Below are 25,322 nucleotides of genomic sequence, written 5' to 3' on the forward strand. Positions count from 1 at the left end.
TTTTATCATGTGTCCCCTGTAATGGACATCAGGTCTTGCTTAGTCCCAAAATGTAGGGGTTATTTAATGGTACTCTTTTTCAGTGGTATTTGTTTTAAAGGGTTTCTTCCAGAGGTGAGCACAAGAAAACCTGCCAGAAACCTGGTCGTTGGGGGTAACCAGAAGACTGCTCAGGGTCCTAGAAAGCTGATAAGTCCTCTTCTGACCTTTCACTTTCCTGCTCTACTGTCCGGTCCTGCTCCACTTCATCTCCTGACAGCTCTGTATTTGTGCATTTCTGTGAAAGCTTAGGGATACGGACGGAACAGAGCAGTACCAAAACCACAGCAGTACCACTACAAATCGTGGGTGCAGTGTAGCAAATAGGTCAAGTGAGACATGACCACTGCCATATGGACATGACGAAGAAGAAACTTTTGGCAGAACTTTTTTACATTGTTCACATTATTTAATTAATTATATATGATAATTAAATATGATAATTATTTAATAATTATCATATGTAAAGGAAGGATAAATGAGCCTTTAGTCCGACCCGCCTTACAAAATTCTGAGTAAAATGCTTTCGGCATCACTCAGCCCTCTGCTTCCTAAAAGTATAGTAATTGGGTAAAAATGGAAGGAAAAAAAGGAAGTCACTGTGCTCTCACAATTGAGGCCTCACTGGAAAGCCCAGGATGTCCTGTTGACATTACAGTAGGATTCAAACAGATTGTATAAATGGTGCTTGACATTTATGCCACAGACATACTCTATGTCCTGGCTGATATTTTAAGCTGATATTTAAGGCCAAGTTTATTGGACTCAGATGCACAACAATTGGACTTAAAAGCACAACAATTAGAGGACTGTTATTCTAAAATATCTGCACTTTATCTATTTCTGACCCATCTGTCTATCTATCTTTTTATCTACTTCTTCCTGGTCAGGGTGGGTCACAATGACCCCTGACTGATTGAACCCATAATTTGAAAATGCCTGCCTTAAAAATGTGCAGAAAATTGTACTCTACAAAACAATTGTAAAATTTCTTTAGGTAGACATTAGCACATTAGCTTTAGCCATGTTCTGCTCTAAAGCATCCCCTTGGGTTCAATCACCTGTGCTGTGTAATTTTGCTATGTAATCATCATAACACTGACATCCTGTACAATTATTTATTGATTCAATTTGAATATTTTACATTTACAAATGTGATCTGCCAAGACATGTTTGGCATCCAGAGTTTGCTTCTTAAATATTGTGCTTGAACTACACTAATGTAGCTAAGGAAAGTAATGGAAGCGTATGCACAACAATTAGCATTAGCATTGTTTAGCTCCTTAAACTCTCACTTAATAATCCAGTCCTAAAATCAAATACAATTGTAGAGCCTTTTAGCTTAACAGATTTTGTGGAGTCACACAGGGTTCTATTTTAGGACCAGTGAAATTTATGTAAATTATGAGGTTATAGGGTTTATGGGGTTAAACTGCATACCATCAAACTGTAAACCTTGAAAAAACTCATTCCTGTAATCCCAATTCCTGTATTCTATATAAATGCTTTATGTATATATCCTCTTTATCAAATATGTGCGTTAAAAATATCAGATATTGGTACCAACACAAAATTCCTATTCCTTTCTAATGATATTTGACTGCATTGTTAGAAATAAAGGGTGTTTTTTGTAATCCCATTGAACAACCACTTTTGCTTACTTAAAGAACACTTGCATGACATTTTTGTCAAATTTCTAAAGCCTCTCAAAGCCATACATTCAAGCCAAGCCCCCCTTAGACAACCTCTGTTTTTCACAGAATGCAGGAAGGAGGTGGAGGAACTGCACTGAGAGCAACCGTCAAAATATCATTCCTTTTGCTCTTGTTTGTGAATTATTGCTATGGATACACAGTTTGTTTGCGAACTCTGTCTTGATTTGCCTTTATAGTGCACACACTAAATCCGAATAAATTTAATCAAGGACTACTAGATGAAAAAAAAAACACTGAACCCATAAACCCTGTAATTTTCTAGAGGCTTCTGTCCAAAAAGAGGAAGCTGAAACATTATATGTGGAATGCAGTACCACATTTTCCCAAGAACCCATAAAGCAGGAGACATTCTTCATCTCGATCATGCATTAAATAGCAGTGGACAGCAGCGCTGGACATGCCTACGATCCTTGAGGAAAAATAAGGGGAAATAAACAAGAACACCTAAATCAAGAACACAAACCAAGTGTAAACCACACAGTCATCAGGAACCACAAATAATGACTGATAGTTGGTTTTACAAGTAATAGTAACACTGATTATAGTTATTATGCTGAAGGATATGTTGGCAGGGACTGAGTGTTGACCACTTTGGCCAGTTCTCACTGGTTGTGGCCTTAGACCTCGAATACGTTCAGACTCATTTAATTCCTGCCGGCTCTGGTGCAGAGACAGTCTGTCACTGATGCATTTATTCAGTCATATTTTTACCATCTCTCTTTTTCTGTCTCTCATTACTTGATACTTTTTTCCTGGTAGATCTGGTTTTAATTGAAAACTCAGGGCACTGAGGGCATTTCAGCAGATGTAGAGAAGCTAACTGATTGCCAGTTGGCTTGTGTCAGCAGTCTGTTGGAAAAAAAAGCTTTCCCATGTCTACGCTGTCATTCAGTCCGAAGAAGTAGCTGTCTTTAAAGGAGCATGTCTCTTTGTTTTTCTCGCTCACAGATATGAATACACAGCATGAAGCAAGTGAAGCAACCACTTCCGCTCCAAGCTCCGACCATGATGAGGATAACTCACCTGGTTACACAGGTAATACCAGCTTTAGCCATGTTCTGCTCTAAAGCATCCCTGTGGGTTCAATCACCTGTGCTGTGTCATATTACATGATATGTAATCATCATAACGCTGACATCCTGGTATTAAGAATGTACAATTATTTATTGATTCAATTTGAATAATTTCCATTTACAAATGTGATCTGCCAAGACATGTTTGGCATCCAGAGTTTGCTTCTTTAATTTTGTGCTTGAACTACACTAATGTAGCTAAGGGAAGTAATGGAAGCGTATGCACAACAATCAGCATTAGCATTGTTTAGCTCCTTAAACTCTCGCTGAATCCTAAAATGAAATAGTATTGTATAGCCTTTTAGCTTAACAGATTTTGTGGAGTCCCACAGGGTCCTATTTTAGGGCCAGTGAAATTTATGTAAATTATGAGGTTATAGGATTTATGGGTTTAAACTGTACACCATCAAACTGTAAACTGTAAAAATAGGCAAAGCATGCTGCATAGCTAACAACAGTCATATGGGACACTAATGCTTTGTGTTAAAACTGACTAGATTATTGTCTTGAATTGACTGTACAGTCATGTGCAAAAGTATGGATACCTGTAAAGCATCGCTGTTTAGAGCAAAAATGTTATGTTATGTTAAATTAAACAAACAAACAGCACTTGTGCATGAAAAGGTGCAGAAGTGAGTTCTCTGGAGAGGATATGCATTTATTTATGTGAATTTTATTTGTTTATTTGATTTCAAATCATCCAAGCATGACATTTGACCAGATGTCAAACTTTTACTTACAAATTTACGGGTCATGTTATAAGGTCAAAGGGCCGCCGTTGCTATTTTGCGCTTATAAGAGTTTCCCTCTCAAACTACAGCTAACTGGGAGGAAATTATTTTAACAAATCTCACACTGCAGTCTCTGAGGCTGATAGTAAACACAGACAGTGTCGTATTTTTGGTGCTAACATGGCAGATATTGTTGATGCTCACAGCCAGAGAAAAGAGAGAGAAAAAATCCCATACTGTAGCTTCTGCTGCAGAAATGCTCCAGCTATGCTTTGATGTTCTACACACAGATACGAGTTCACACTCACCACCAGTTCAAATCAAGCCGTTTCCAAAACAGAGTTTTTTTACAGTATCACACACTTTCCAAATTCAAATTTTTCATTTCGTCAATGTTCAAATGTAATTAATACATCAACAAAACTACAGTGGATGTGGTGAAGATGAAGGGCTTTGCATTGAACCCTTGCTCAAGGTATCAAACCCACAACCCTGTCATCGTTAGGCCGGTGGACTAACCGCTGGTGGAGCCACCACTGCCCTATGATGATGATCAGCACACATTTAACCAGCTGTGTCCAAGCTTTTAACTGATACTATATTCACTCAAAATGATGGCTTTAATTGAAATAACCATGACTAATTCAAATTAAATAAGAAAAAAATGTAGGACAGAAGCCTTAAAAGACACAATTTGAACCTAAAATATTTCTTCAGTTCAAACATTTTTGTCTCCCACCCGCCGGTCATACGTTAATTATGAAATTGCATCTGTGTCCATTTGAATGGAAGTTCTCTGTAAATAAAGCAGGAAATTAGCCACCCCTACCGGCACAATGTAATTAGTTCCTCTTTAAGTAATTCGGCCCTACAGCAGCCTGACTCTGATGCTAATTTGTGAGGTATTATCTTTCATTTCTTGCCAGACTACATTAGCCTTATACCTCCAGTTTAAAACTAACGACGCAAACGTCCCACATCAAGCATGTGAAAATGAGTGAAAATGTGCAGATTTGCTTGTTCGCCAAAATATTCCTTTAACCGAGTACATGATACAAACTAGGTTGTAATTTGATCTTTTTAAGAAGCTTTAACCACACAGGATTAAAACCCATAGCACTTAACAAGAGTTATTCTGAGGTTAAACATTATAATTAGATTTGATAAGGGAAACAGAAAAGTAGATCTGCTGGCCATAAAAGGGAAATTGGGCTAATCAGCGCCAGAATCCAACCCAATGAAAACCAGTGTGAGGGAAACTCAGGGTTCACCAAGGTCAAGAATGTCTTCCAGTTTGTTCTTTTTTTCTTTTGGAGGATTGTGTTCACGTTGCTTTGTGGAGAAGCAAGCATTTCATTGGGTGTTGAATCAGCTTTGGGGATCTTGAAGCATGCGTCCAAAGACAACGCGGTGCAAGCAGCTGGAGAATGTTTTTGTTGGAGCATTGTGAGCTATGAAGCTATAGTGTCTCAGAGCAGAGAACGTAGTTGATTAAGACTCTCTCCTCACTCCCAGTCTGGGCTCATTTGTAGCTCTGAAAGCTAAACTCCCGGTGAAAGCTCGGCCTTCTCTCCAGTTACCCTCAGTCCAGTCGTTCCTTAACATTTCATGGATAACGTTCTGCCTGGAACTCTCTGATTGATGCTAGCTTTTGGCCTTAGTGCACCATATTGTTTCAAAGATTAACTCTTGTTTTTGAACGGCTATAAATTCAGGCAGGAAACTGTTTGTTATTTGCCAAGGGTCAAGCAGGAATTAGTGTAGAGGTGCTTTAAAGGTCCCATATTGTGGCAAACTGAATGTTGCACTTTTTAGAAATAAAGTCCTTTATTTATTAATCAAACATTATTAAAGTAAAATTACTCCCAGTTCACACAGTTCATATATAGAAACTAAGCAAAAATGTATAGCCTCACCCCTTCACATTGAAATTGCCCACAAAACAAGGCCAATAAATTGTTATTCTAAGGAATAACAAGAGGTTGTAACCTGATCATTTAACCCCTTAAAAGGTCTATGTGTTATTACAAACTTCTATTCCCAAAGAATAGCTCCACCAGTTTGTACAGATGTCCCTGTAGTTACTGAGTAATACACTTTAGAGTGTAAGAAGCCTTGGAGTGTTAAAAGGGTTACAAAGGAATGATGACCTTTGGAAAATGAACCCACGCAAAATCATAAGTGGACATCATGGAAAAATAACATACAAGAAAAATGTGGGCTATGGTCCCTTTAATCCAATATGACAGAAATGAGATTATGCCTTGTGTCACGAAACAAGATAAAAAACAGAAAGAGGGCACAAGAGAAAGCAGGGCGACTGACAGCCGGCAGACATTCCGATTAATAGGAACATCACAGAGACACTCAGTTTGTCAGCTGGCAGTTGAGTGAGGAACACAGAGTGAGAGAATAAGTGGAGGTGGAGGTGGTGGAGGGGGCGAGGGGGGCTGTGCATCAGCACTCACATACACTGCAGGAAAATAGTGCTTTCAAGCCGTCTGTCATATTTCACTAGCTCATTGTACGAGTGACCCTGGGACTGCCAGCCCGCGACTGGATAGACGGAAGGAAAGGATTGGAAGCAAGACGTGATTGAATGGTGGCATGATGCGGAAAATGAGAGCATGAGAGTATAAGAGTGCTAGCTATCAGAAAAGTGGCAAATTTGAGGGCAGGAGGAAAAGGGAGTAAGGGTGAGAGAGAGAGTGAGAGAAAGAGAGAGAGAAGCAGAGAAAGATTCTATGACTCTGGCAGAGGGAGTCAGAAGGTAATAGAGAGCATGAGGAAATGAAACCCGGACAGGTAAAGATCACAATTCTTTGTATGACAGAATGATTGTCTGCACTTTCTTGGCCCTCCTTCCTTCATCCATGTGAGTCAAATGCAGTTTGTGGGTTTGTCTGGACAGCAGCATCACTGCACTATACACAACACGTTTTATGATCTTGGCTCAAATTTCCTGAAAATAACCTCAGAGACAGTCAATTAGCCTTGACCATTAGACATGTTTGGTGTCTGAGGTTTCTTAGTTGGCTTAGTTTTGAATTGAAGCTGTGAGGCTAATGTGGCTAACAGCTAAATGAAGCACAAAGCCTTCAGAACCTGCTTCAGAACCCTGATATTTTTCTACAAAGCCAAGAACTCACCAGCCCCTCCGTACTTGATAGCAATGGACAAAAGCCGATCTGCCCTTCAAGCTTCAAGAACGAATCAGCTTGACCCAACATCCCTTAAGATCCATGCAAGACAAGCCCTTTTCTGTCCTGGAACTTCCCCTGGGTGTCCGTACGGCTGAGCCGCTCGCTGTCTTCAAGCACAGACTGAAGACCCACCCTTTTCCGAGAGTACTTGGGTAGCTAATCAGTATCTTTTGGATCCTAGTCTATACAAACTATCTAAGGGTATTTTCTGAGTAAACAGTGAAGCACCTTTGTAAGTCACTGTGGATAAGACCAAGTAGACTTGCTTATGCTATTTCTGACACTGTATTTTACTGTTTACTGTTATCAATGAAACTAGGCAATAGAACATAGCATAGCTAAAAACACTGAACTAGCCACCATTTGAGTGCTAGCTTGCAGAACAGTGGCAAATTTGAGTACAGACTGTATCTTATTGTGCCTTAGGCAATAAAAAAATTAACAGGTAAACGTCACCGTTATGTTTGAAATAGCAGAGAAGATGGCCTCCACTCTCCACAGTGGAAAGATGTAATGGCCTCCATTGACCTTCCACCCATCCAACTGTTTCATGCATGTGTAGAGCCAGCAACTCTCTGTTAGTCATCATCACTTTCCACTTGACCCCTGAGCGCCCTGCTTTCCTCCATGCGTGGGTGACAGACAGGCAATGCAGACTCCTTCCTCCTTTAATGCAATGGCGCCTGTGTCATTGCACTAATGCCATTTGGAAAAAAATGGACTGCAATCAGTCAAAAAAATTATAGCTCAGCACAAGAACACAAGTATAGCATGTAGAGGCTTTTTTTTTGTTACAAGCCCTTTTACAACCCTGGTATTGTGCCTTACTAGAAAGTGTTGTCCTCTTGTTGTGTCCTTTCAGTGTGATGTGCTTTTAGCAAGCTGGAGAGATTGTAGTCCAGTTAGCTTTTATCCTTGTTCCCACTCATATCCCAAGGTTTTGCTTTCTCAAGTTTTACCGGAAAAAAAGTCAGTACTTTTCCTTGGCATTTGTGGTTAGCTCCAGTTTGATTCAGCTGAGGTGCTTCAGTTTGGTTTTGAGGAAGTGGACGACCGAGAGAAGAGGGTAAAAAGCTAGCTTTAGCTTATAGTCTAGCGCGGATTGCTGTTTGTCTTTGTATCACCATCAACAACACCAAGTCGACCTCACTACTTTTGACCAGGGCTTTCGCTAGTGGTCTGGGTTTTTCACAGCTGGGATTTCACAGCTCTGTTTTGATTCTGTGATTCTGTGAGTTTTTTTAAAGGAGGACTCAGTGTTTGAGGTTAATGGTATCACACTTTCATAAACCAAACTCTCTCTTATTTAACTACGCCAAGGAAAACACAGTCTGGGGCTCTTTTTAAATTGAAGTAAAAAATTTTCTGGTTTATATTTCATTATTTTTTAAAATCCATCATATAAAGCTTGCTGGATTATGTTCACATTCATTTATCAGGTTATATTAATATGATGATTATGTTTACTTTCGTTTAGGTGGGCTTATTAGGAACCCTTTTCCTGTATTGCAAGGTGTCTGGCAATCCTAACACATTACACAATAACAGCAATAGTAGGAGTTAAGTAAACACATAGAAGTAGGCACTGAAATCATACACGAATGTTCTCCATATTCTTATAATATATTTAATAATCAACATTTTCATGAGAGGAAATATTAGATATACTGGCTTCAGTTCAAATGCTTCCATGCGCCAAGATATCATTTTTGCAGTGTGGCGCTGAGCTCAGCAGAGCCTTCTTCCTGCCAATGTTCTGCTGTAATCTGGAGTGACACTCATGCCTCTGTAAGAGGGAGAGAGAACATGCGGCCAGAGAAACAGATGCACTGACTAAGGGCCAGACATGGACTAAACTGCAGCTGGCCAGAAAGAGCTGCTTCACACCTCGGGGCCTTCCGTAAACAACAGAGCTATGAGAACTCTGCACTTTTAGGCCTATCACTGTGACGCCAAACCAGCACAACAGCAGGGAAGTGAGAAGAGTTCAGAATACATGCATGTTGGCTGTTCTGTGTGCGGGCAAATATGTTCCTGACATTTTACAAATCGTTTTTGTTGCCCAAATATGACCTTTTATCATGTGGATTTATGGGTAGCTCTCATGCCTTAAACCTCAACCACCATCTGTTGCTGTGTTGAGCCCAGTCATGGAGGGGTACTCGATTGTGTGTGTGTGGGTGTGTGAGAGTTGAGAGTTATGTACCAGGCCTCTGTAAACTCTGCAGAGCGAATATGCATCGCACCTGCTTGTCTGCTCGTGTGTGTGTTAGACGTGTGTATGTGTGTGTGTGTGTGTGATGTCAGTCAGCTTGGGAGGCCAGAGATCATATTTATCACATCGGCCACGCGGCCATGTCTGTGTTTTGGCAGCTGAGTGTAAGGCGCTCGGTTTCAGTGTGTGTTTGGATAGATCTTTGGGAATTCTGCTGGACCCCAGTGGGAGATTCCCGAGAATTCCCCTGATTGATTACCATGACATACTTTGGTGTCCTGCAGAGACTCTTTTTTTGTCTGGCAAACTTTCTAAAGAGGTTTCCCCAGATAGATAGACAGGAGTATCAAGTTCATGAGCAGTGATGGCATTTACAAAGTCATGCAGGGTAAAATAACTACTGTGTAATAAAGTGATATTTGGTACATTTACATATTTTTCCCTTTTACAGTGCCAGTCAAAAGTTTGGACACATCTGGTAGAATGTGTGCTGGCCATCATCTTGATAGGGTGACCATACTTAGTAACAGATGATTTCTGCAGGTTAACCTACACTAAATGTCTAAATATTTGTGGACACATCTTCTAATGAATACAAATGCACAAATTAATACAAATGCATGTCACCATGCTAATGCCAGACGTAGGACAGAGGGGTATAAAGCCCCCCAGTATTAAGCTGAGGAGCGGTGGAACTGTGTCCTCTGGAATGATGGTGGTGCTTCATCCAGTACTTTGTTTGGAATGAGTTGTGGAATTGAAGATCAGGTGGGGTGGTAACATCCTGCCCTCACGACTGCTCTTGTCCCTGCAATGCAATCAAATTCTCACAGCAGTGCTCTGAAATCTAGTAGAAAGCCCTCCATGGACAATAAGCAGGATAAACTCTTCATTAATACCTTTGATTTTAGAAGAAACAATAAATGAGCAGGTGTCCCAATAGTGTGTCCTACAGGGCCAGGAAACACATAAGCAAGTCTGTCTGAGATTACTTTTTGCTTTAAGGTCATTCGCCTTGTAGCTCCAGTACAAAGCTGGAATAAAAAAAGACACAACACATGCCATTCCTGACCAAAAACATTTGGGGTTATGAGAACTATTCCTTAAACCTCTTTATCCATAGCTCCGCTACAGTGTATCTGTCCCTTTGAGATAAGAAGCAGTTTAATAAGAGCTGTGGGGTTGTAGGCACATGTCAGTAGAAGCAGCTCCACAAGTTGTTATCCAGAGAGCAGCAGGCTGTCATGTGGACAGTGTGTGAAACATTACCATGACAAGAGGCTTTTACAGAGGAAGCCGATATCTGGAGGTCTGGAGACGGACCGCAAGAGGAAAGGTAAGCTGTCGATAAAGTGCCTCGCTCTTGAGTTAGCGCTGCAGCGCTGCATAGCACATGTGTATTAGTGCCGTGATTTTTCTCTCTAATGGCCTGTTCTCTCTGCTGCTCGTCGCAAAGGAGCGAGTGTGTCTACAGAAGAGCTGCAGATTCGAGTCTGGGGGGGATTGCTGTGTGCATCCTCCACCGTCTGCCTTTGTGCTTTATGTCAGACGATCGGAACTGCGCTGTCAGAGCGATGGATGGAAGTGCTCTTGTAAGACACCATTAGAGAGAGGGAAGGGGGTAGAGGAGGAAGAAAGAGAGAGAGACTGTGAGAGAGAAATGAAGAGAGAGTGAGAGAAGAGTAAGGGGTAGAGCGAGGCAGAGAGACTGAGTGATTGGCACACATGAGACACACAGAGAGAGAGAGAGAGAGAGAGAGAGAGTATACTAGCTTTGCAAGTTAGACAGTTGTTATTCGGGGTGAAGCCAACTCAAACCCACCCCCGCCCTCCAAACACAGACTTTACCCTAAATGTAGCAGACACATATTTGGCACTGGAGCTACAAGGCTAATGTAACTAATTTGTAATGAAAGTTAATCTTGTGAGTTAGCGCTCTGCAACCTAAGCTCTGTCACACACTGAGTTGTTAAATGGCTCCTAGTCTACATTTTACTTGCATGTTAATTATCCCCTGAGGTCCACTTATGATGCTTGTTAGGATTTGTGTTCCAAAAATAGTCGCTTTAACCATTTGTTGTTTTTGTCACCGTGCCTTTAAGGCTGATATATGAAAATACCCTATATTGAGCCTCATTCAAAAGGCAGCTGGGGCTGAAAGACTTCAATATAACTTCAATGTGATGTGCAAATGTGCACACGCTGCTTGTCTAGTCTCTGTAGAGAAGTATTGCAAGTGAAATTCTCAGAACAGAAAAGAGCAGATAAACATGAACCTATTGGCACCATGCCTAATACCAGGCATGGGCTAGAGGGGTATAAACTATACTTTGGGGATGAGGTAGGGTGGTAATCATTCACCTCACTAAAGCTCTGAATGCAATCAAATCCTCACAGCAATGCTCCAGAATCCTTACAGCCATGCTCCAAAATCTAGAAGAAAGTCTTCCCTGGACACTAGAGACAGTTACTCCATCAAAAGCAGAATGAACTCTTTTTAATACCCTTGAATGAGCAGGTGTCCCAATACTTTTGTTCTTATTGCATATAGGTTGGTTTTTTGTGACATTATAAAAACAATGGATTCCAAATGTGCTTTTTTAGTGCTGTTTTACACAGTACAGACCCTTTCAAGCACTTCTACACAACTTCCTACTTGACCTTTGCCTAATAACTAACAGTTTCCTGCCTGGATTTATAGTTTGCATCAATCAGAGAGTTCCAGGCAGACCTTTATCCATGAAATGTTATGGAACGACTGGACTGAGGGTAACTGGAGAGAAGGCCGAGCTTTCACTGGGAGTTTAGCTTTCAATGCTACAAATGAGCCCAGACTGGGAGTGAGGAGAGAGTCTTGCTCAATGACTAGCTTCATAGCTCACATTACTCCTTATAACTGCAACGTAAATGAGCAGAGAGATAAACTTCTGCAGGCTAAATAGGTGGAAAAGGTCATCGTCTAGACGATGACTTGAGGGGCTTGTTACTAATGATAGAGCGACTGCTGTTGATAGGACAGAAAGCGAAAGTTTTCCCCTGTGGTTTTGGATCTGTAGCCCACTCGCTAGGCTGGCCTTTGCCTAACTAGCTTGACTACAATTCCACCAGGTAACAGACAGCCCAGTGCTACCGATGCAAGTGTTTATGATAAAAAGTCCAAGCGACTGTTGTTGGGAGGAACAGAAAGGCCAAATGAGACCAGGTCTGCTGTGTTTGGACTGGCAGCTGGCTATCAAGGCACAGCATAGGCTCAGGCTCAAATCACACGTTTAGAGGCTAAAGCTTTATATGCGAGAGCACAAAGACGAGTGAATGATCTTTGGAGTGTTTTCAGGCACATTGAGTAGACTGCTTTATCTCGCTCTGTCTCACTCTAACTGGGCTTGTTTTTTTCCCCATCAGTTTATAGAGCGTGACGTCAATAATCAGTAACCCATGAGTGTCAAAAAGACGTTAGCGCTCAGTGTGAATGTTAAAACACAAAACGGGAAAGAGCTGTTGTGTAATTCAGAATTCAGAGCTCTCCTTTTACAGACTGATGAAAGCTAAAGAAAAGAGGGGAGCTCACTGTTTGGGACTGAGACAGTTTCCTCCTATGGGTGGGGTTGTGGGTTTGTGCTTTTAGTAGCATGGCCACAGCTCACAGGAGCCATGTAGCATGGCAGAGCGTATAGCATAGCGTTGTTTATAGCATTGTAATAAGAACACTGAAATAGTTTTTTTTTTTTGTAATTACACGATAGTGCTGCTGTCCTTTCAGTGTCCTCTCAGCGCAGTGTGCAGTCAGCTACCTGAAGAGACTGAAGCTTTAGCTTTTAGTCTAGCACCTACTCAATTGCCAGGGTTTGGCTTTCTTGCACACCGCTTTCTTTTCTGATGTATATTTAGCTCCAGTTTGCTATTCAGCTGAAGTAGTCTTCTTATGAAGAAGAATAGAGACGGTAAAAGCCTTTTGGTTAATGTCTAGCCCTGAATCGCCTTACTTGCTGCTTTTGAGCTCCACTTCTGCGGACACTGATTATGCTGGGTTTTCTTTTGAAGGAAGACAAAGCAGTGTTGAGGGTTCATGGTTTATCAGCTCCATGTACAGTTTTCCATTCTAGGACGTGGGTTGAGGCAAGTGTGTGATGATTTAGGTGTACATGATGCTAATTTGTGAACTACAAGTTCCATGACTTGTTAGCTACATTAGCCTCGTAGCTCTAGTGCAAAACTAAAGTAGCAAACTTGTCTGATCGACTACTTTTAAGTAGAAATGTGAATTTTTCCCCCCCTTCAAACTCTCCTGCCCTCATTTCAAGCAGGCGTTCTGAGGAGAACTGGAGGGGCTGTGTGTGTGTATGTGTGTGCAGGAGAGATGGACAGATGAGGCTGGAGGGAAGGCAGAAGGCAGGGGAGCATGGAATGTGCTGATGAGAGGTTCTGCGAAAGGCCGTGTTTGTGCGCTGTTTGTTTATGGCTCGTACTGTGCCACTCCGCTTCCAGACCTGGTCCAGTTTGGTGTACAAGCGCCGGGCCGGGGCGGCCAGTGGCACACATACACACATACACTCACACACACAGGGCAATTAAAGGATTTGAGGGGAATGCAGCTTTGCTCTTTCTCTCTCAGCAGGAGAACATTACACTGTCCAAGAAGCTGTTGGGCAGGGAGAGGCCTGTGGAGTTGGCAGAGGTTGGCGATGAGCCGAATTACGCTCGGTTTCTTTCTCAAGAGCGGCGAACGAGAAAGAGAGGCGCTGCTTTTCATCGCTGGAATGGTCTCACTCCTCTTTTTCGGATGTGTGGGATATTGTATGTCATGCTGGGAGAGTTTGGCATTGGGGGAAAAAATCCCTCGTTCGGCAGTGCATGCCAACAGCCCCCATAAACACAAGCTTTAAAAAAGATTTTTCCCTGCGCTAAAGTGCTTTTGCAGAGAGATATAAAAGAGCAGATTAAACGGTCGTATATAACCTTTGGCTCAGGCTGGGAGTGGCTCAGTTGCTTTTTCTCGGCCTACACGAGCTGAGTTTGGCGTGAGTGTGGCATGCACGTTTCAGGCAAACACACAGTCTGTGGGGGAAAACAGCACGGTTATTGGGCGTTCTGCTTGTAAAGCTGGATTATGTGTGAATTAGGCCACATGTTTCAGATGTTTTACTGATGGCTATGCCGTATTTAACTATAAACTTTTCATCACGCAATGAAGGAAATGCGAAAAAGGAGGCCTGTTTCGGTGGGAAAATGTTGGTAAGCCTAAAACATTTGTAGCCCTTGGAGCTAGAATACAGGGACCAGTAATGCTGCATGTGGGCCAGCAGAGGGTGCACTTAACCCTGTCTGTGGTGAATGGACATCTCAGTAGGTGCCTCCCAAAATCAGTGAGTAGAACATGTGGAAGACTGTAGCCTGGCATGCCTGGTCATTTCTGTTCAGGTCATATGGAGATGATCATATGCACGTTCATATGGAGAAAGACGAGAGAACATCATTATTAAAAGCGTCTCAAAGATCAGAAATAGTGCCAAAGCACAAGCCGGATTTAATTGAATTTCTCTATTGGAGGCATAATCCCTATTTTAATGACTTCATTAGATTCAGGGTACTCGCTATGCTTAGGTACAGCTCACAGCCTACCCCACTGCCTAGTAGTGATACTCAAGGCAATTGGACTTGAGGTGTAATTTCGAAATGACTCCACAAGTCCAATCGACTTCACCTTCTACCGCTGCACAATTAAATGAGCTGGATGACCTGTTCCACTGTGAGATGGGCTCTTCCTCAGAGAGGTTAAAGGGCACTTCACTTGTCTTTCTCTGTGGATGACCATCTTCTAAATTGAACAAGGCTTTTTTTTTGTCTGTGTAATCTCAAGGTCCACTATTTTATGTGACACATCAATTACAGCAAAGGTTTGGACATCTGTCCATCTTGGCCATCAGCCAAAGGAGATACAGTAGCTCCAGACTGGACGTCTTGCTGTATATATATATATATATGAGCTGAGTGCAATCCGGGTTTTCTTTCTTTCCTTCCTTTTTCTGTTTTTTACTACTTTTTCTTTCTTCCTTTGTTTCTTTTTCTTCTCTTTTCTTTTCCCATTCCATCCTTTTTATATTTTTCTACTTTTTCTGGCATTTCTTTCTTTTTCTTGCCTAACTCTTATTTCTTTTCTTTCCCCTTCCTTCCTTCTTTTCTTTCTTCATACTTTTCCTTTTCTCTTTTTCTTTTATTACCCTTTCTTTAATCCTTTCTTATTCTCTCTCTCTCTCTCTCTCTCTCTCTCTCTCTCTCTCTCTCTCTCTCTCTCATTTTCTTACACGTCTGGCTGGGCGCACTCGCTCTCCCAGAGTCACAGACAGACAGTGAGCCGGAGTAACAGCCCGGGTGTTGGTAGGCTGGGGGGATTTGAATGAAAACGAAGTGAAGGGTAGCTCTGAAATACACACACACACACGTGCGCGCGCGCACACACTTTTACACACACAGCCTCCACACTGGAGCGATGCCGGCACGTGGAGCACTGTGTCTGCTCCTCACTCAGTGAGCCGCTGTAGCACTTTCGGCTCCTCCGCGAACTCACGCGGTATCATTTGGTCACAGGCTCGCTCGTGGCAGCCCCGTTCACACGCATAAGGACACACACGCGAGCGCTCTCTCTCTCTCTCTCTCTCTCTCTTACACACACACACACGCGCGCGCGCGCGCACCGTGGACTTGCCCGGGCGGAGTTTTCTGGAGGACTTTCAAGTTGTTCTGCGCATCGGATCTGGATCCGGTACCGAACTGCTCTGGAGGAGGCTCCAGAACCTGCCATGTAGCGCAGCCTGCGCATTTACCCCGAACTGCGGAGGAGCGGAGGTTTCCCCCGGACGAGCAGAGCAGAGTGGAGCAGCTCTCTGAAGCTCCGGCGAGTTTTTGGTCACTTTCAGAAAACTTTCTTCCACAGAGCATCATGAGAGCTGCTGAGCGCTTTCCCAACCGCTCCGGGACTTAAACCAGACCAGCGAGCGAGAAACGCAGGGGAGACACCACCTTTCGCTCTGGATAGAGAGATTATGCCACATTTCCTGCGGGACAGTTCGCGTTTTCAGGAATTCTACATTTAAACAATCTCCCCCAAGAAACTGGAAAACTGGGAATGATGCCGGAGTCAGTGGGAATGTACATTTTACTCGGATTACTCCACATAAGTGCAGGTAAACGGCTTTTACGCGAGTCCTCTGTGATGCTGGATGTGAGCTATGTGAAGGAGTGCTGTAGCAGGGACAGGACAGACAGCCTGACCCTCAGCCTGGACCTCGTATCTCTTAAAGCGAGTCCTGAAGGACAGTGTTAAGGCATGTGGACCCAACAGTTGATCTGAGAGGGGGGGGGTGGAGGGGGGGGGTGTTACTACTACAGTTCTACAGTTAATGGAAGCTTTGTCAGGAAGCAGCAGCTCAGTATTTGAGCTCTGAGTCTGAGAAGTGCTTTCAGTGAGCTTATCAGGAGCCTTGTTCAGTTTTTCAATTTTTATGTCAATTTGAATAATCCAATAATCTCTCCTAAAGTGGATGTAAAATGGGATTATCCTGGGACAATGTGACTTCATTATTAGCTAGGGGTGAACTGCTGTATGTTATATCACAAGGAATGGCAATACGGTGATGATATTGCAGGGGGAAAAATATATGAATATTAATTAATATATTCAATTTATTGGCGTCTTATATACACACATATCCCACTTTTCTTTTGTTGGAATAGCTGTCTCTACTGTCCACTGTAGACTTTCTACAAGATTTTGGAGCATTGCTGTGAGGATTTGATGGCATTCAGTGACTCAGTGATAGTAAATCAGGAGGTCAGGACCACTCTATTCAACTCATTCCAAAAGTATTGGCTAGAGCATCATCATTCCAGAGAGCACAGTTCCACTCCTCCCCTCTAGCTTCAGAGGGTCCTATTCTAATGGCAATACTTCTCTACCGGGCCTAGACAAGCTGTATCAGCAATAGATGCAACTTAAAGTAGCTGGATGGTTTTATTGTGAGTGTCCACAAACTTTTGGACATATGGTGTGTGTATGTGTATGTATATATATATTGCATTTTGTAGACTGTTATACTGGTATAATTCATTTCCTACAACACAGCTCAGCATTACGTGAATCAGTGTCTCTGTCTGCCGCCATACCTGTGTGTTGACACCACAACCTACTTGTCATTAGTGTCGCTCGTAGCTCCAAGAAGTCTCACTTCTGTCTTTATGAGTCACACCTTTGTGTCATTATGAATCAGGGTGTTAAACCAGGCAGGGGATGAACAGTGTTGACACTGCATTTATTTAGAGTGTTCCTGCCCCGGCTCGAGCATGCCGAACTGTTCATGTAAACTTTTCGGGTTAAGTGTCGTCGGGTTCCTGGTTATTCAGTTGTGGTTAAAGCTCTTGGAAAGCTGGCAGCACTGCAGCCTGATCTGAGCAGGCCTCTGCACTCGGAGCTGAGCGTTGGGCTTCTTTTGAACCACATTAACAACAGCAAGGCAATGCTGATGTACAGTAGGGCGCCATCACTAGAATGCAGTCACGCACAAGCCACAAGGGAGGCTGTGCTCCGCTCTGGTCTCATCTGGCCGTGTGACAGTGCCTTAATGAGGCAGCGGGGCACCGCGTGGAGGCAACGCCTGATATCGGCACAGCGACTGTCAGTGCTTTAACGTGTTGAGGGAAAGCTCAACACGTTTTCAGGGGCACCTGCAGAGACCAGCAGGGTCATTGAGAAGAGCTATGTGTGTGTGTGGGTGTGTTTGGATGTGTGTGTGTGTGTGTGTGTGTATTTCCTGGTCCTTATCAGGCTGCCAGATTACACAGGCGAATGCGGTGAATGGCCTCATCATGGCTTGAAGCCCCGCATACCTTCCCTTCTGAAGAGCCTGCTGGTTTACCAAACAGATTGTTTTCAGGTGGACCTCTCCAAAGTTCTTTCGCATCTCCGCGGCTGTTTTTGCGCCCTCCATTGTAGGAGAATTCAAAGCATCTCCTTCATCTACCCGACAGCAGCACAATAGCAGGACACAGATGGGCCTCAGGTAGCATTCTGCAGTCCTGCACAGGTGTGGAGGTTTCTGGGGAGCCACCAGCCCTGAAACACCTTTGTGTGAACAACTTGCCCACTCTCAGAAACAATGCAAGAGCCTCAAAGCCCTACATAACGCTGACTTTGGAGAATCCAGAGTGGCTCTTTGTCTCACTGCTATTACTCATTCCATGTGAAGTAATCAGTAGTTCAGTAGTGGTTCCACCAGGCTTTTCCTCAATTAGCGATTAGCATACTGCTTCGACCAAGATTCTTCGACCAAGAGTCTGGCAGAGATGCACGCTTCTTTCCCTGGGCTTCTTTTGAAAGAGTACACAAAGAAAATAGTCTCTGACATGATGGAGATGCAAGAAAAGCCACACAGTTGGCCTCGGGGATGGTGACACTGAGTTTTGGAAGAGGAGCCCTCAGAAGGGAACGTGGCATTTCGGAGACAGAGTTCCTTGGCTGGTCCATTAGTGGGGATGATGGGAGCCATGTGGCCTGCTGGGATTGCTGAATAAGGTTCTGGTGGCTTGGAGCTGGTCTGCCTAGCCGCTCTGTGACTCCACAGGCCTGGCATAGGTGCGCAGTGCTAATGCCTAGTTACCTTGAGTCTCTCCACAACATGATCTCAGCTCGGCGTTGCCGGCCGGCTTCGATCGCTTGCTGTATAACAGAGTGATTTAGGGTCGATTTTTTTTTTCTTGGACCCACCCCTGACGTACCGGGTAGTCTCGCTATTTTTGGTGGCCCTGGAAAGCCAGAACTTCTATTAGATTTAGGGGCATGGAACACAGAAGTATGTGTGGAAAGACTGGTCGTCTCGCTCATGGTTTCTTCTTGGAACGGATAAAGGAGAAAGTAGCAGGGAGAGCGGCGAAGGCCGAAATCGCTTCTTCTTCTGCTCTGAAAGTGAGAGAACTAGAGACTAGGGAGAGAAGAAAAGAAGGGTGTATTTCTAGTCACCCCACCGAGCGCCCCCGCTGAGCTTTGTGGCCGAAGCTGTTTCTCATTCGCAGCGTCTGCCGAAATGATTCTGTTTGTTTAAAAGGAAACGCATGCAGTTCAGGCTAAATGTAGCATCGAGCCATTCTTCTCTCCGTCCGTCCGCCATTGCCAGAGATGATTTTGGCCCAGCTTAGCCTCAGCTACAGCGTAATGCTTTTAAAAGCAGTTAACTGTCCCCTTTTCTTTTTTTTCCCGCGTTTCTTCCAGCGTGATTTGTGGGCTGACGCTTGAACCGCGTTCACCGTGTTTTCTCAGGAGGGTTGAACCCGAGGTGATGTCTTAGCAAGGGGACGTCCTTAGCGTTACAGAACCTTCGAAACGACCAGATGTGCTGTATTACCTGTCACGCACTCCTTTCTCGTTTGGCCCACAAACGACGTGTTTAGTTAAGGCTTTGCGGAACTGCAGACATTCCTTTGGTTCACCTGCAGAGCTGATAAATGGCCGCTAAGGCACATGCTCAGATATGCCGGCTGTCGGCTAGGCTACATTGGGCTAATCGCTTCTAAAGCCTAATGTTCACTGAGTCATTACATGAGTGATGTTATCGCAGTGAAGTGAGGACTTGGACCTGCAGTAAACCCTCCTCCATCACGCCACTTGGTCATTAACTTATCTTTTTCACACGTTCTTGAGCTTTTACTGACTCATAAAGCTTTACTTTGTAGCACTTTTGCAGAGAGCGTGAAAGAAAAGAAAAAACGGTGACTGTAAAGTCTTGGGTGTGGTGTGTCCTGGTTTCAACTGCAGCGCTGCAAACTACTACTACTACAACTACTACTACTAGTACAGCTGGGCTGCAGCTCGTGCTGTATTAAGAAACAATTGGTGATCGGTGTTCATCTTTTTTCCCTCTCACCTCTCCCTCTTATTTTTCTCCAGCCCACAGCCCGTGTCTGAACTTAACCAGCGAAAAGAGGGTTATTTGTGTTTTCTCACTCACATGGAGAGCTGTTTGCTGAAGGTGTGCACTCAAGCACACCGGCATGTGTAATGGGCTTTATGTGTGCATGTGTGTTTGTGTGTATTTGCATGCGCTGTCAAAGCGGTGCAGGAGACCTCCTGATGGGCTTCCTTGTTTATTTCCTGCTTTCCTGTGGTGTTTACCAAGCTGAGAGACCAAGCAGAGCTGCCCACCCCCGTCATCATGAGGAAGCCATGCAGAACCTTAACAAGTTTTTTTTTCTCCCGGGGGTCATCACACCTTTTCCTGAAGGGTTCAACACTATGACTGGTGTGGCAGTAGCTCTGAAGATCTTTAACCTCCTCTATAATGTTTGCCTTGAAGTGGCTCTTTAAAGAACATTTGCCTAGGCAGAGAACCAGGGTCTTTTTTAGCTTTCACAGTTTATTAGACTATATAACTTCTGGCCTTTCTGAAAGAACCACTGAAGAGTCATTTTTTAAAGATGTATCATTTGTTTATTGGCTTCTCAAAACAAAATGTGAATGTTTTTGTCAAAAGTAAAATGGATATTTTATTATGATTTGAGTTTGATGAAAGATTATTAATAACACCAAGCACACCATTTCTCATCCTTTACACATTTCTCGCAGTCTTTTAGTGCAGCAATTGTAATTTGAGTTGCCTAATTGTTTATATACGTTTTACGGAAGTAACAACACAGTGTATTCAGGCATATCGCAGCATATGGGGGTACATTGGGTCACTGTATTGTGACTAGCATTTTAGCCTGTGGTTAGTGTGTTAGCCTGCAGCTAACATCTTGACCTGTGGCTAGGTTGTTATATTTCAAATATTGTACTTTTATTAGTGGTGTGATGGATTACAAAATCACGGTTTGTTTGTTTGTATTAGAGACTTTAATTTTGACATGGTCTGTTTGTTCGTTTGTATTAGCAACATTTATTTTGACATGGTCTGTTTGTTAGTTCCTATTACTAACTTTTATTTTGACACGGTTTGTTCGTATTAGAAACTTTTATTTTGACACGGTCTGTGCGTTCATATTACTGACTTTTATTTTGACATGGTGTGTTTGTTTGATTGTACTATTGACTTTTATTTTGACACTGTCTGTTTGTTTGTTTGTATTACTGACCTTTATTTTGACATAGGCTGTTTGTTCGCTAGCTAACTGCACACCATGCAGACTGGGCGCTGAGAGGACCCAGAGAGGACAGCAGTGATATCTAGTGAGACTTGGGAATAATCACAGGAAGTCTTGGTTACAGTGTTAGGAGCTATGCTAGGCTATTTGGCCTTGGAGTTCTGAATTCAGTGAATCTGAATCTTGCAGAGTTTCTGCTTATGCTCACCCTGGGCATGCCGAGGCCCGGAGTCAGCTCCTCTGAACATTCCTTTACAGTATTTGCACATATGTCACGATGACCCCAAAATCACACCGATTCCTCCAGTAGCTGGACAGTTTGGTGTCACTTCATTGATCCGAACCGGAGGGACTCTTCACATAAGCAGCCGGCACGGAGCTGGAACCCCAGTCGAGCCTGACACGGAGGAAACGGACTGGATTAAACTCGCTGGGAGCTGTTTGTTTGGTTATTTCCTGAGTGTTGGAGCTCCAGCCTGCCCATGTCTCACAGCTGGGAGAGAGAGCGAGAGCGAGCGAGAGCGAGTCAGTTCATTCAGTAAGGAGGTCAGTCAGTTTGGGTTGACTGGTTCTCTAAATAAACACTTCTTTTTTTCTGTGGAGTTTGTCCGTGGTTTAAAAGTCGAAAGGTCCCGTGCGTCCGGCTCTGCAGTGCCTGTTTACTCTGGGTTTGCAGCCAGTCTTGGCCTTCTTTTTTTTTTGGTCCAGTTTTGAGTGTGTGTTTGCATGTGCATGTGTGTGTGTGTGTGTGTGTGTTTATATAAATGCATATGTGCGTATGATGAAAGGCAGCTGTTAGTTAAAGGGACATTTTAGTTAAACTGTGCTAGCAGGGATAAAAATGCAGAGGAAGTCGTGTAGCCAGTCAGCATAAGTTCAAAGAACTGTTAATGACAGCATTAGCATCTCTTTGTTTATTACTTTGATTTCGGTAAAACATTTAAAACTGGTTCAGTTATTCCTCCGTCATAGGAGTGAAACCACCTGTGAGGTTTTATGGAAGGAAGTTTATTGTACTTGCACCAAACTGTCATTGGTGAATTAGCCATGTTGTCACCGTTAAAGGTGTCCTAGAATGGAAAACTGTATTTTCTCTGGCATAGATGAATAATGAGGGTGACAAACCGTGGACCTCAAACTCGGTGAAAATCCAGGATAACCAAAACAGCTGTAAAATGGGCCAATTCCAAAACCCCAAAACTGCTTTTTGAGGCTAAGTGCAATGGCTACTTAAAGAGAATATGGAAGGCAAAAAAGCTAAAGCTAGCTGACTGGAAGAAGCAACACTGGGAAGCTTGGGCAGTGCCGTGCAATGCCAGAGGGCTGTGTCATGGGGGAAAAGGCTCAAAGCTAACTCTAGGGTAATATAAGAATGCAAAAGAGCTGACCAGAGGCTGCCCAGAGCTGACAGGCTACAGTCCCTTTACCTCGCTAACCACACTGCGTGCTGACCAGACAATGAGTAGACAGCAGCACTATCTTACTGTAAAAGCAATTATAGTTCTTGTTACAGCGGTAATCTAAGATAGACTAGGCTAGTCTAGGCTAGGCTAGGCTATGCTTTGGTAAGCTAAATGGCTCCTGTGAGCTGTCACAGTGCCATAAACCAGCCAATTAAAGCAGATCTTACCAGTTTATTTATGGGTACATCTTCAGTACCTTTAGTTATTGAATAGAACTGTACCATATTCCATTGCATTGCCACCGTAGACTCTGTCTGGACTCCAGACCTTTAGATTTTATTGAATCATTTCTCTAACTGTACATCACTGTATGTTTTTCATTAATCTAACAGCGTACAGTGCTGGAATACGTCGGAAGAAGACAGAGTGCGAAAACTGATCTGCTGAGAATATCTCCCAGATGGAGTCTCAGAGCGGTCTGGAGTAAAAAACTCGGCCTGTGTGAAGCATCTCTTGGGACTGCTCCAGCGGTCGGAAGCAGCATAGTTCTCACATGAGGCTTATGATCCCATAATCCTTCTTCTTTCTGCCAGGCCTCTACCTGCCAGGAATATGGATCTTTACTTGGAGGAATTGACAGAAACTGGTTCATGTTTTAAGCTGCCCAATCTCTCCTTTAACCCGGGAGTGTGTTGTGAGCAAGAGTGAATGCGCACTGTGAATGTGGGTGACGTAATCCCAGCCCCCGCCCCGTTCTAGGACTTTCACTACCTACTGATCTAATTCTGCTAATTGCAATGGATCCATGAGTCTTACAGCAGTTCCTTAACGTAATTCAACAGAGCTTCAAATGTAATTAGTGTGAGCTTATAGTAATGCGTACAGTAGTTTCCCCCAACTAGGTTGTAGGCGGCGATGAGTTGTGTTAAAGACAGGAACTTATGCTCACACACACAAACACACACACACACACACACACACACATATGACACACATATTTGCCAACATGCCATCAGTCTCTTGGCTCAACCTGACCAGGTGGGAGTAGCTAAAAACAAATTTTGACAGATTGCACCATAACTGCTCATAATTAATTTTACAGCCCCCCTCATCCCCTTCCTTCAGTCCTGGGAGGCTCCTGACAGCAGGCGTGACACGGCACAGCAGGCTCCACAGGGCCAATTAATGACCAAGCTTTCCAGGCTTCTCTCAGCACCACCCCCACAAGGCTAATTCAGTTTCACTGGGGATGGATGGCCATGCCACACACAAACACACACACACACACACACACACACACACACATATACATACATACACACACACACATGCCGCAGCACCGAGATGGGAATTTTAAGGTGGATCTGTTTATATGCTTGCAGGCCAGAAGGGCCAAGCTACATCAACTCAAAGGTCAGCCCTAAAATGTCAGGGACTAGAAGGATCAAAGGTCACAGATATCCATTTAGCCCTGTGTAAACCTTTGCGCCAGCTTTTGGGTACCTATCGATTGATGAGGTGAAGCGGCGATCGATCACCTGCAGGAACGCAAACACCCTGGCATGTGTGTGTTCGGTCGTCCAGACCTTTCTGGGCTGGAATTCGCCAGACCTTTTCCAGCACGTGCTTTTGCGCTTGGGTGCAAGTCCACTCATTTGCTCATGTTCCTCGACAGGCACACACACACTTTAGCGATTACGTGGGCTCTTTAATTAAAGCCGGGATTAAAGGGGAATCAGGATGTGTGAAACATCTTAAACTCATTAGGGAAAGGGGGACAAGAAATCTGCATTATCCCCACATCCCAATTCTCTCTCTCCCTTTCTCACCCCACCCCTTGCCCCCCTTTCCTTCACTCAGTCATTAGTGACAGTCCAGATAAACATTTCAAAGCTTTAAGGCAAGATTGAAGCCTAATGAACAGCTTTCCCATGAGTGACTCTGTCTCTTAGAAGAGCCTGAAACGAAGTTAATTTGCCTTAATATGCTGATCTATTATTAGTGGCTTGCTGTAAGGCTCCAGGCTGGGATCCAGTGATAAGCGTGCGTAATGAACGAATCTGAAGGCTCCACTAGATCAGATAATTGCGTGGAATGGAAAGTCGCTCAACCTGTCCCTCCCACCCTGATGATAAACCTCAGAAGAATGCCATGCACCTTTTAGAACCTCCAGGAAGAGATGGAGAGACAAACGGGCTGAGATGAAGACAGGAGGAGAACGTTCTTCCAGTGCCGAAATCAAATTAAGGTGCACTTTGGTGTAGCCCCACTGTCTGGAGGATGCAGCTAAGTCGAGACGATGAGGGAGGAACGTTCCGCTTTTAAGAGGCTCCTCAGACTGGGGGAATAGGTGGAGCCTTTTTTGGTATTGCATTCACTGTATGCTTAACCATAATCCATCCCAGATGCCTGTCTGTCCTTGATAGGAAGCCACACAGCTGATATGACCGGGTATAGCTTCCATGTGTTAATAGGAAACCGACTTCCCATTTCCATTTGTTTGTGTAAAACTGTCGAGGGACTTGCTGAATTTCAAAGAAGCAGACGATTTCTTTTATTTCTTGATTACGACGCGTTGAAGACTCCCGGTAATTGTCCCAATTAAACGTACATTTACACAGTTAGACAAAAAAGATTGCTTCCCTTCCCCTCTTTTCTTGCTCCCATACTAGTTGCCGTGACTGTCTAATTGGGATCATTAGGAGGATTATAAATGACTCAGCATCCACAATGACCTAATTTTCTGCCTTTCGGTGCAGCCGTGGCAGCGACAGTTTGTTGTGCTTTTGTGCAGTTAGACTTGCTAGGCTGTGCGAAGGA

The 25,322-nt window shown here is 43.6% G+C and overlaps 1 protein-coding gene across 2 annotated transcripts in view; it reads left to right on the forward strand.

Annotated features, from left to right (window-relative positions):
* Positions 1–25,322, forward strand: part of LOC140536725 (roundabout homolog 1-like) — a 269,345-nt gene that overhangs the window by 72,047 nt on the left and 171,976 nt on the right. Inside the window, exon 3 of one of the 2 annotated variants that reach the window (XM_072658699.1) lies at positions 2,703–2,789. In XM_072658699.1, the coding sequence (XP_072514800.1) occupies positions 2,703–2,789 (87 nt within the window). Of the gene's footprint in view, positions 1–2,702; positions 2,790–15,469; positions 16,158–25,322 lie in introns of those variants that run through there. The other variant, XM_072658700.1, reaches the window with a different exon arrangement.

The sequence above is a fragment of the Salminus brasiliensis genome, chromosome 16, assembly GCF_030463535.1.
Source record: "Salminus brasiliensis chromosome 16, fSalBra1.hap2, whole genome shotgun sequence".
Taxonomy (NCBI): domain Eukaryota; kingdom Metazoa; phylum Chordata; class Actinopteri; order Characiformes; family Bryconidae; genus Salminus; species Salminus brasiliensis.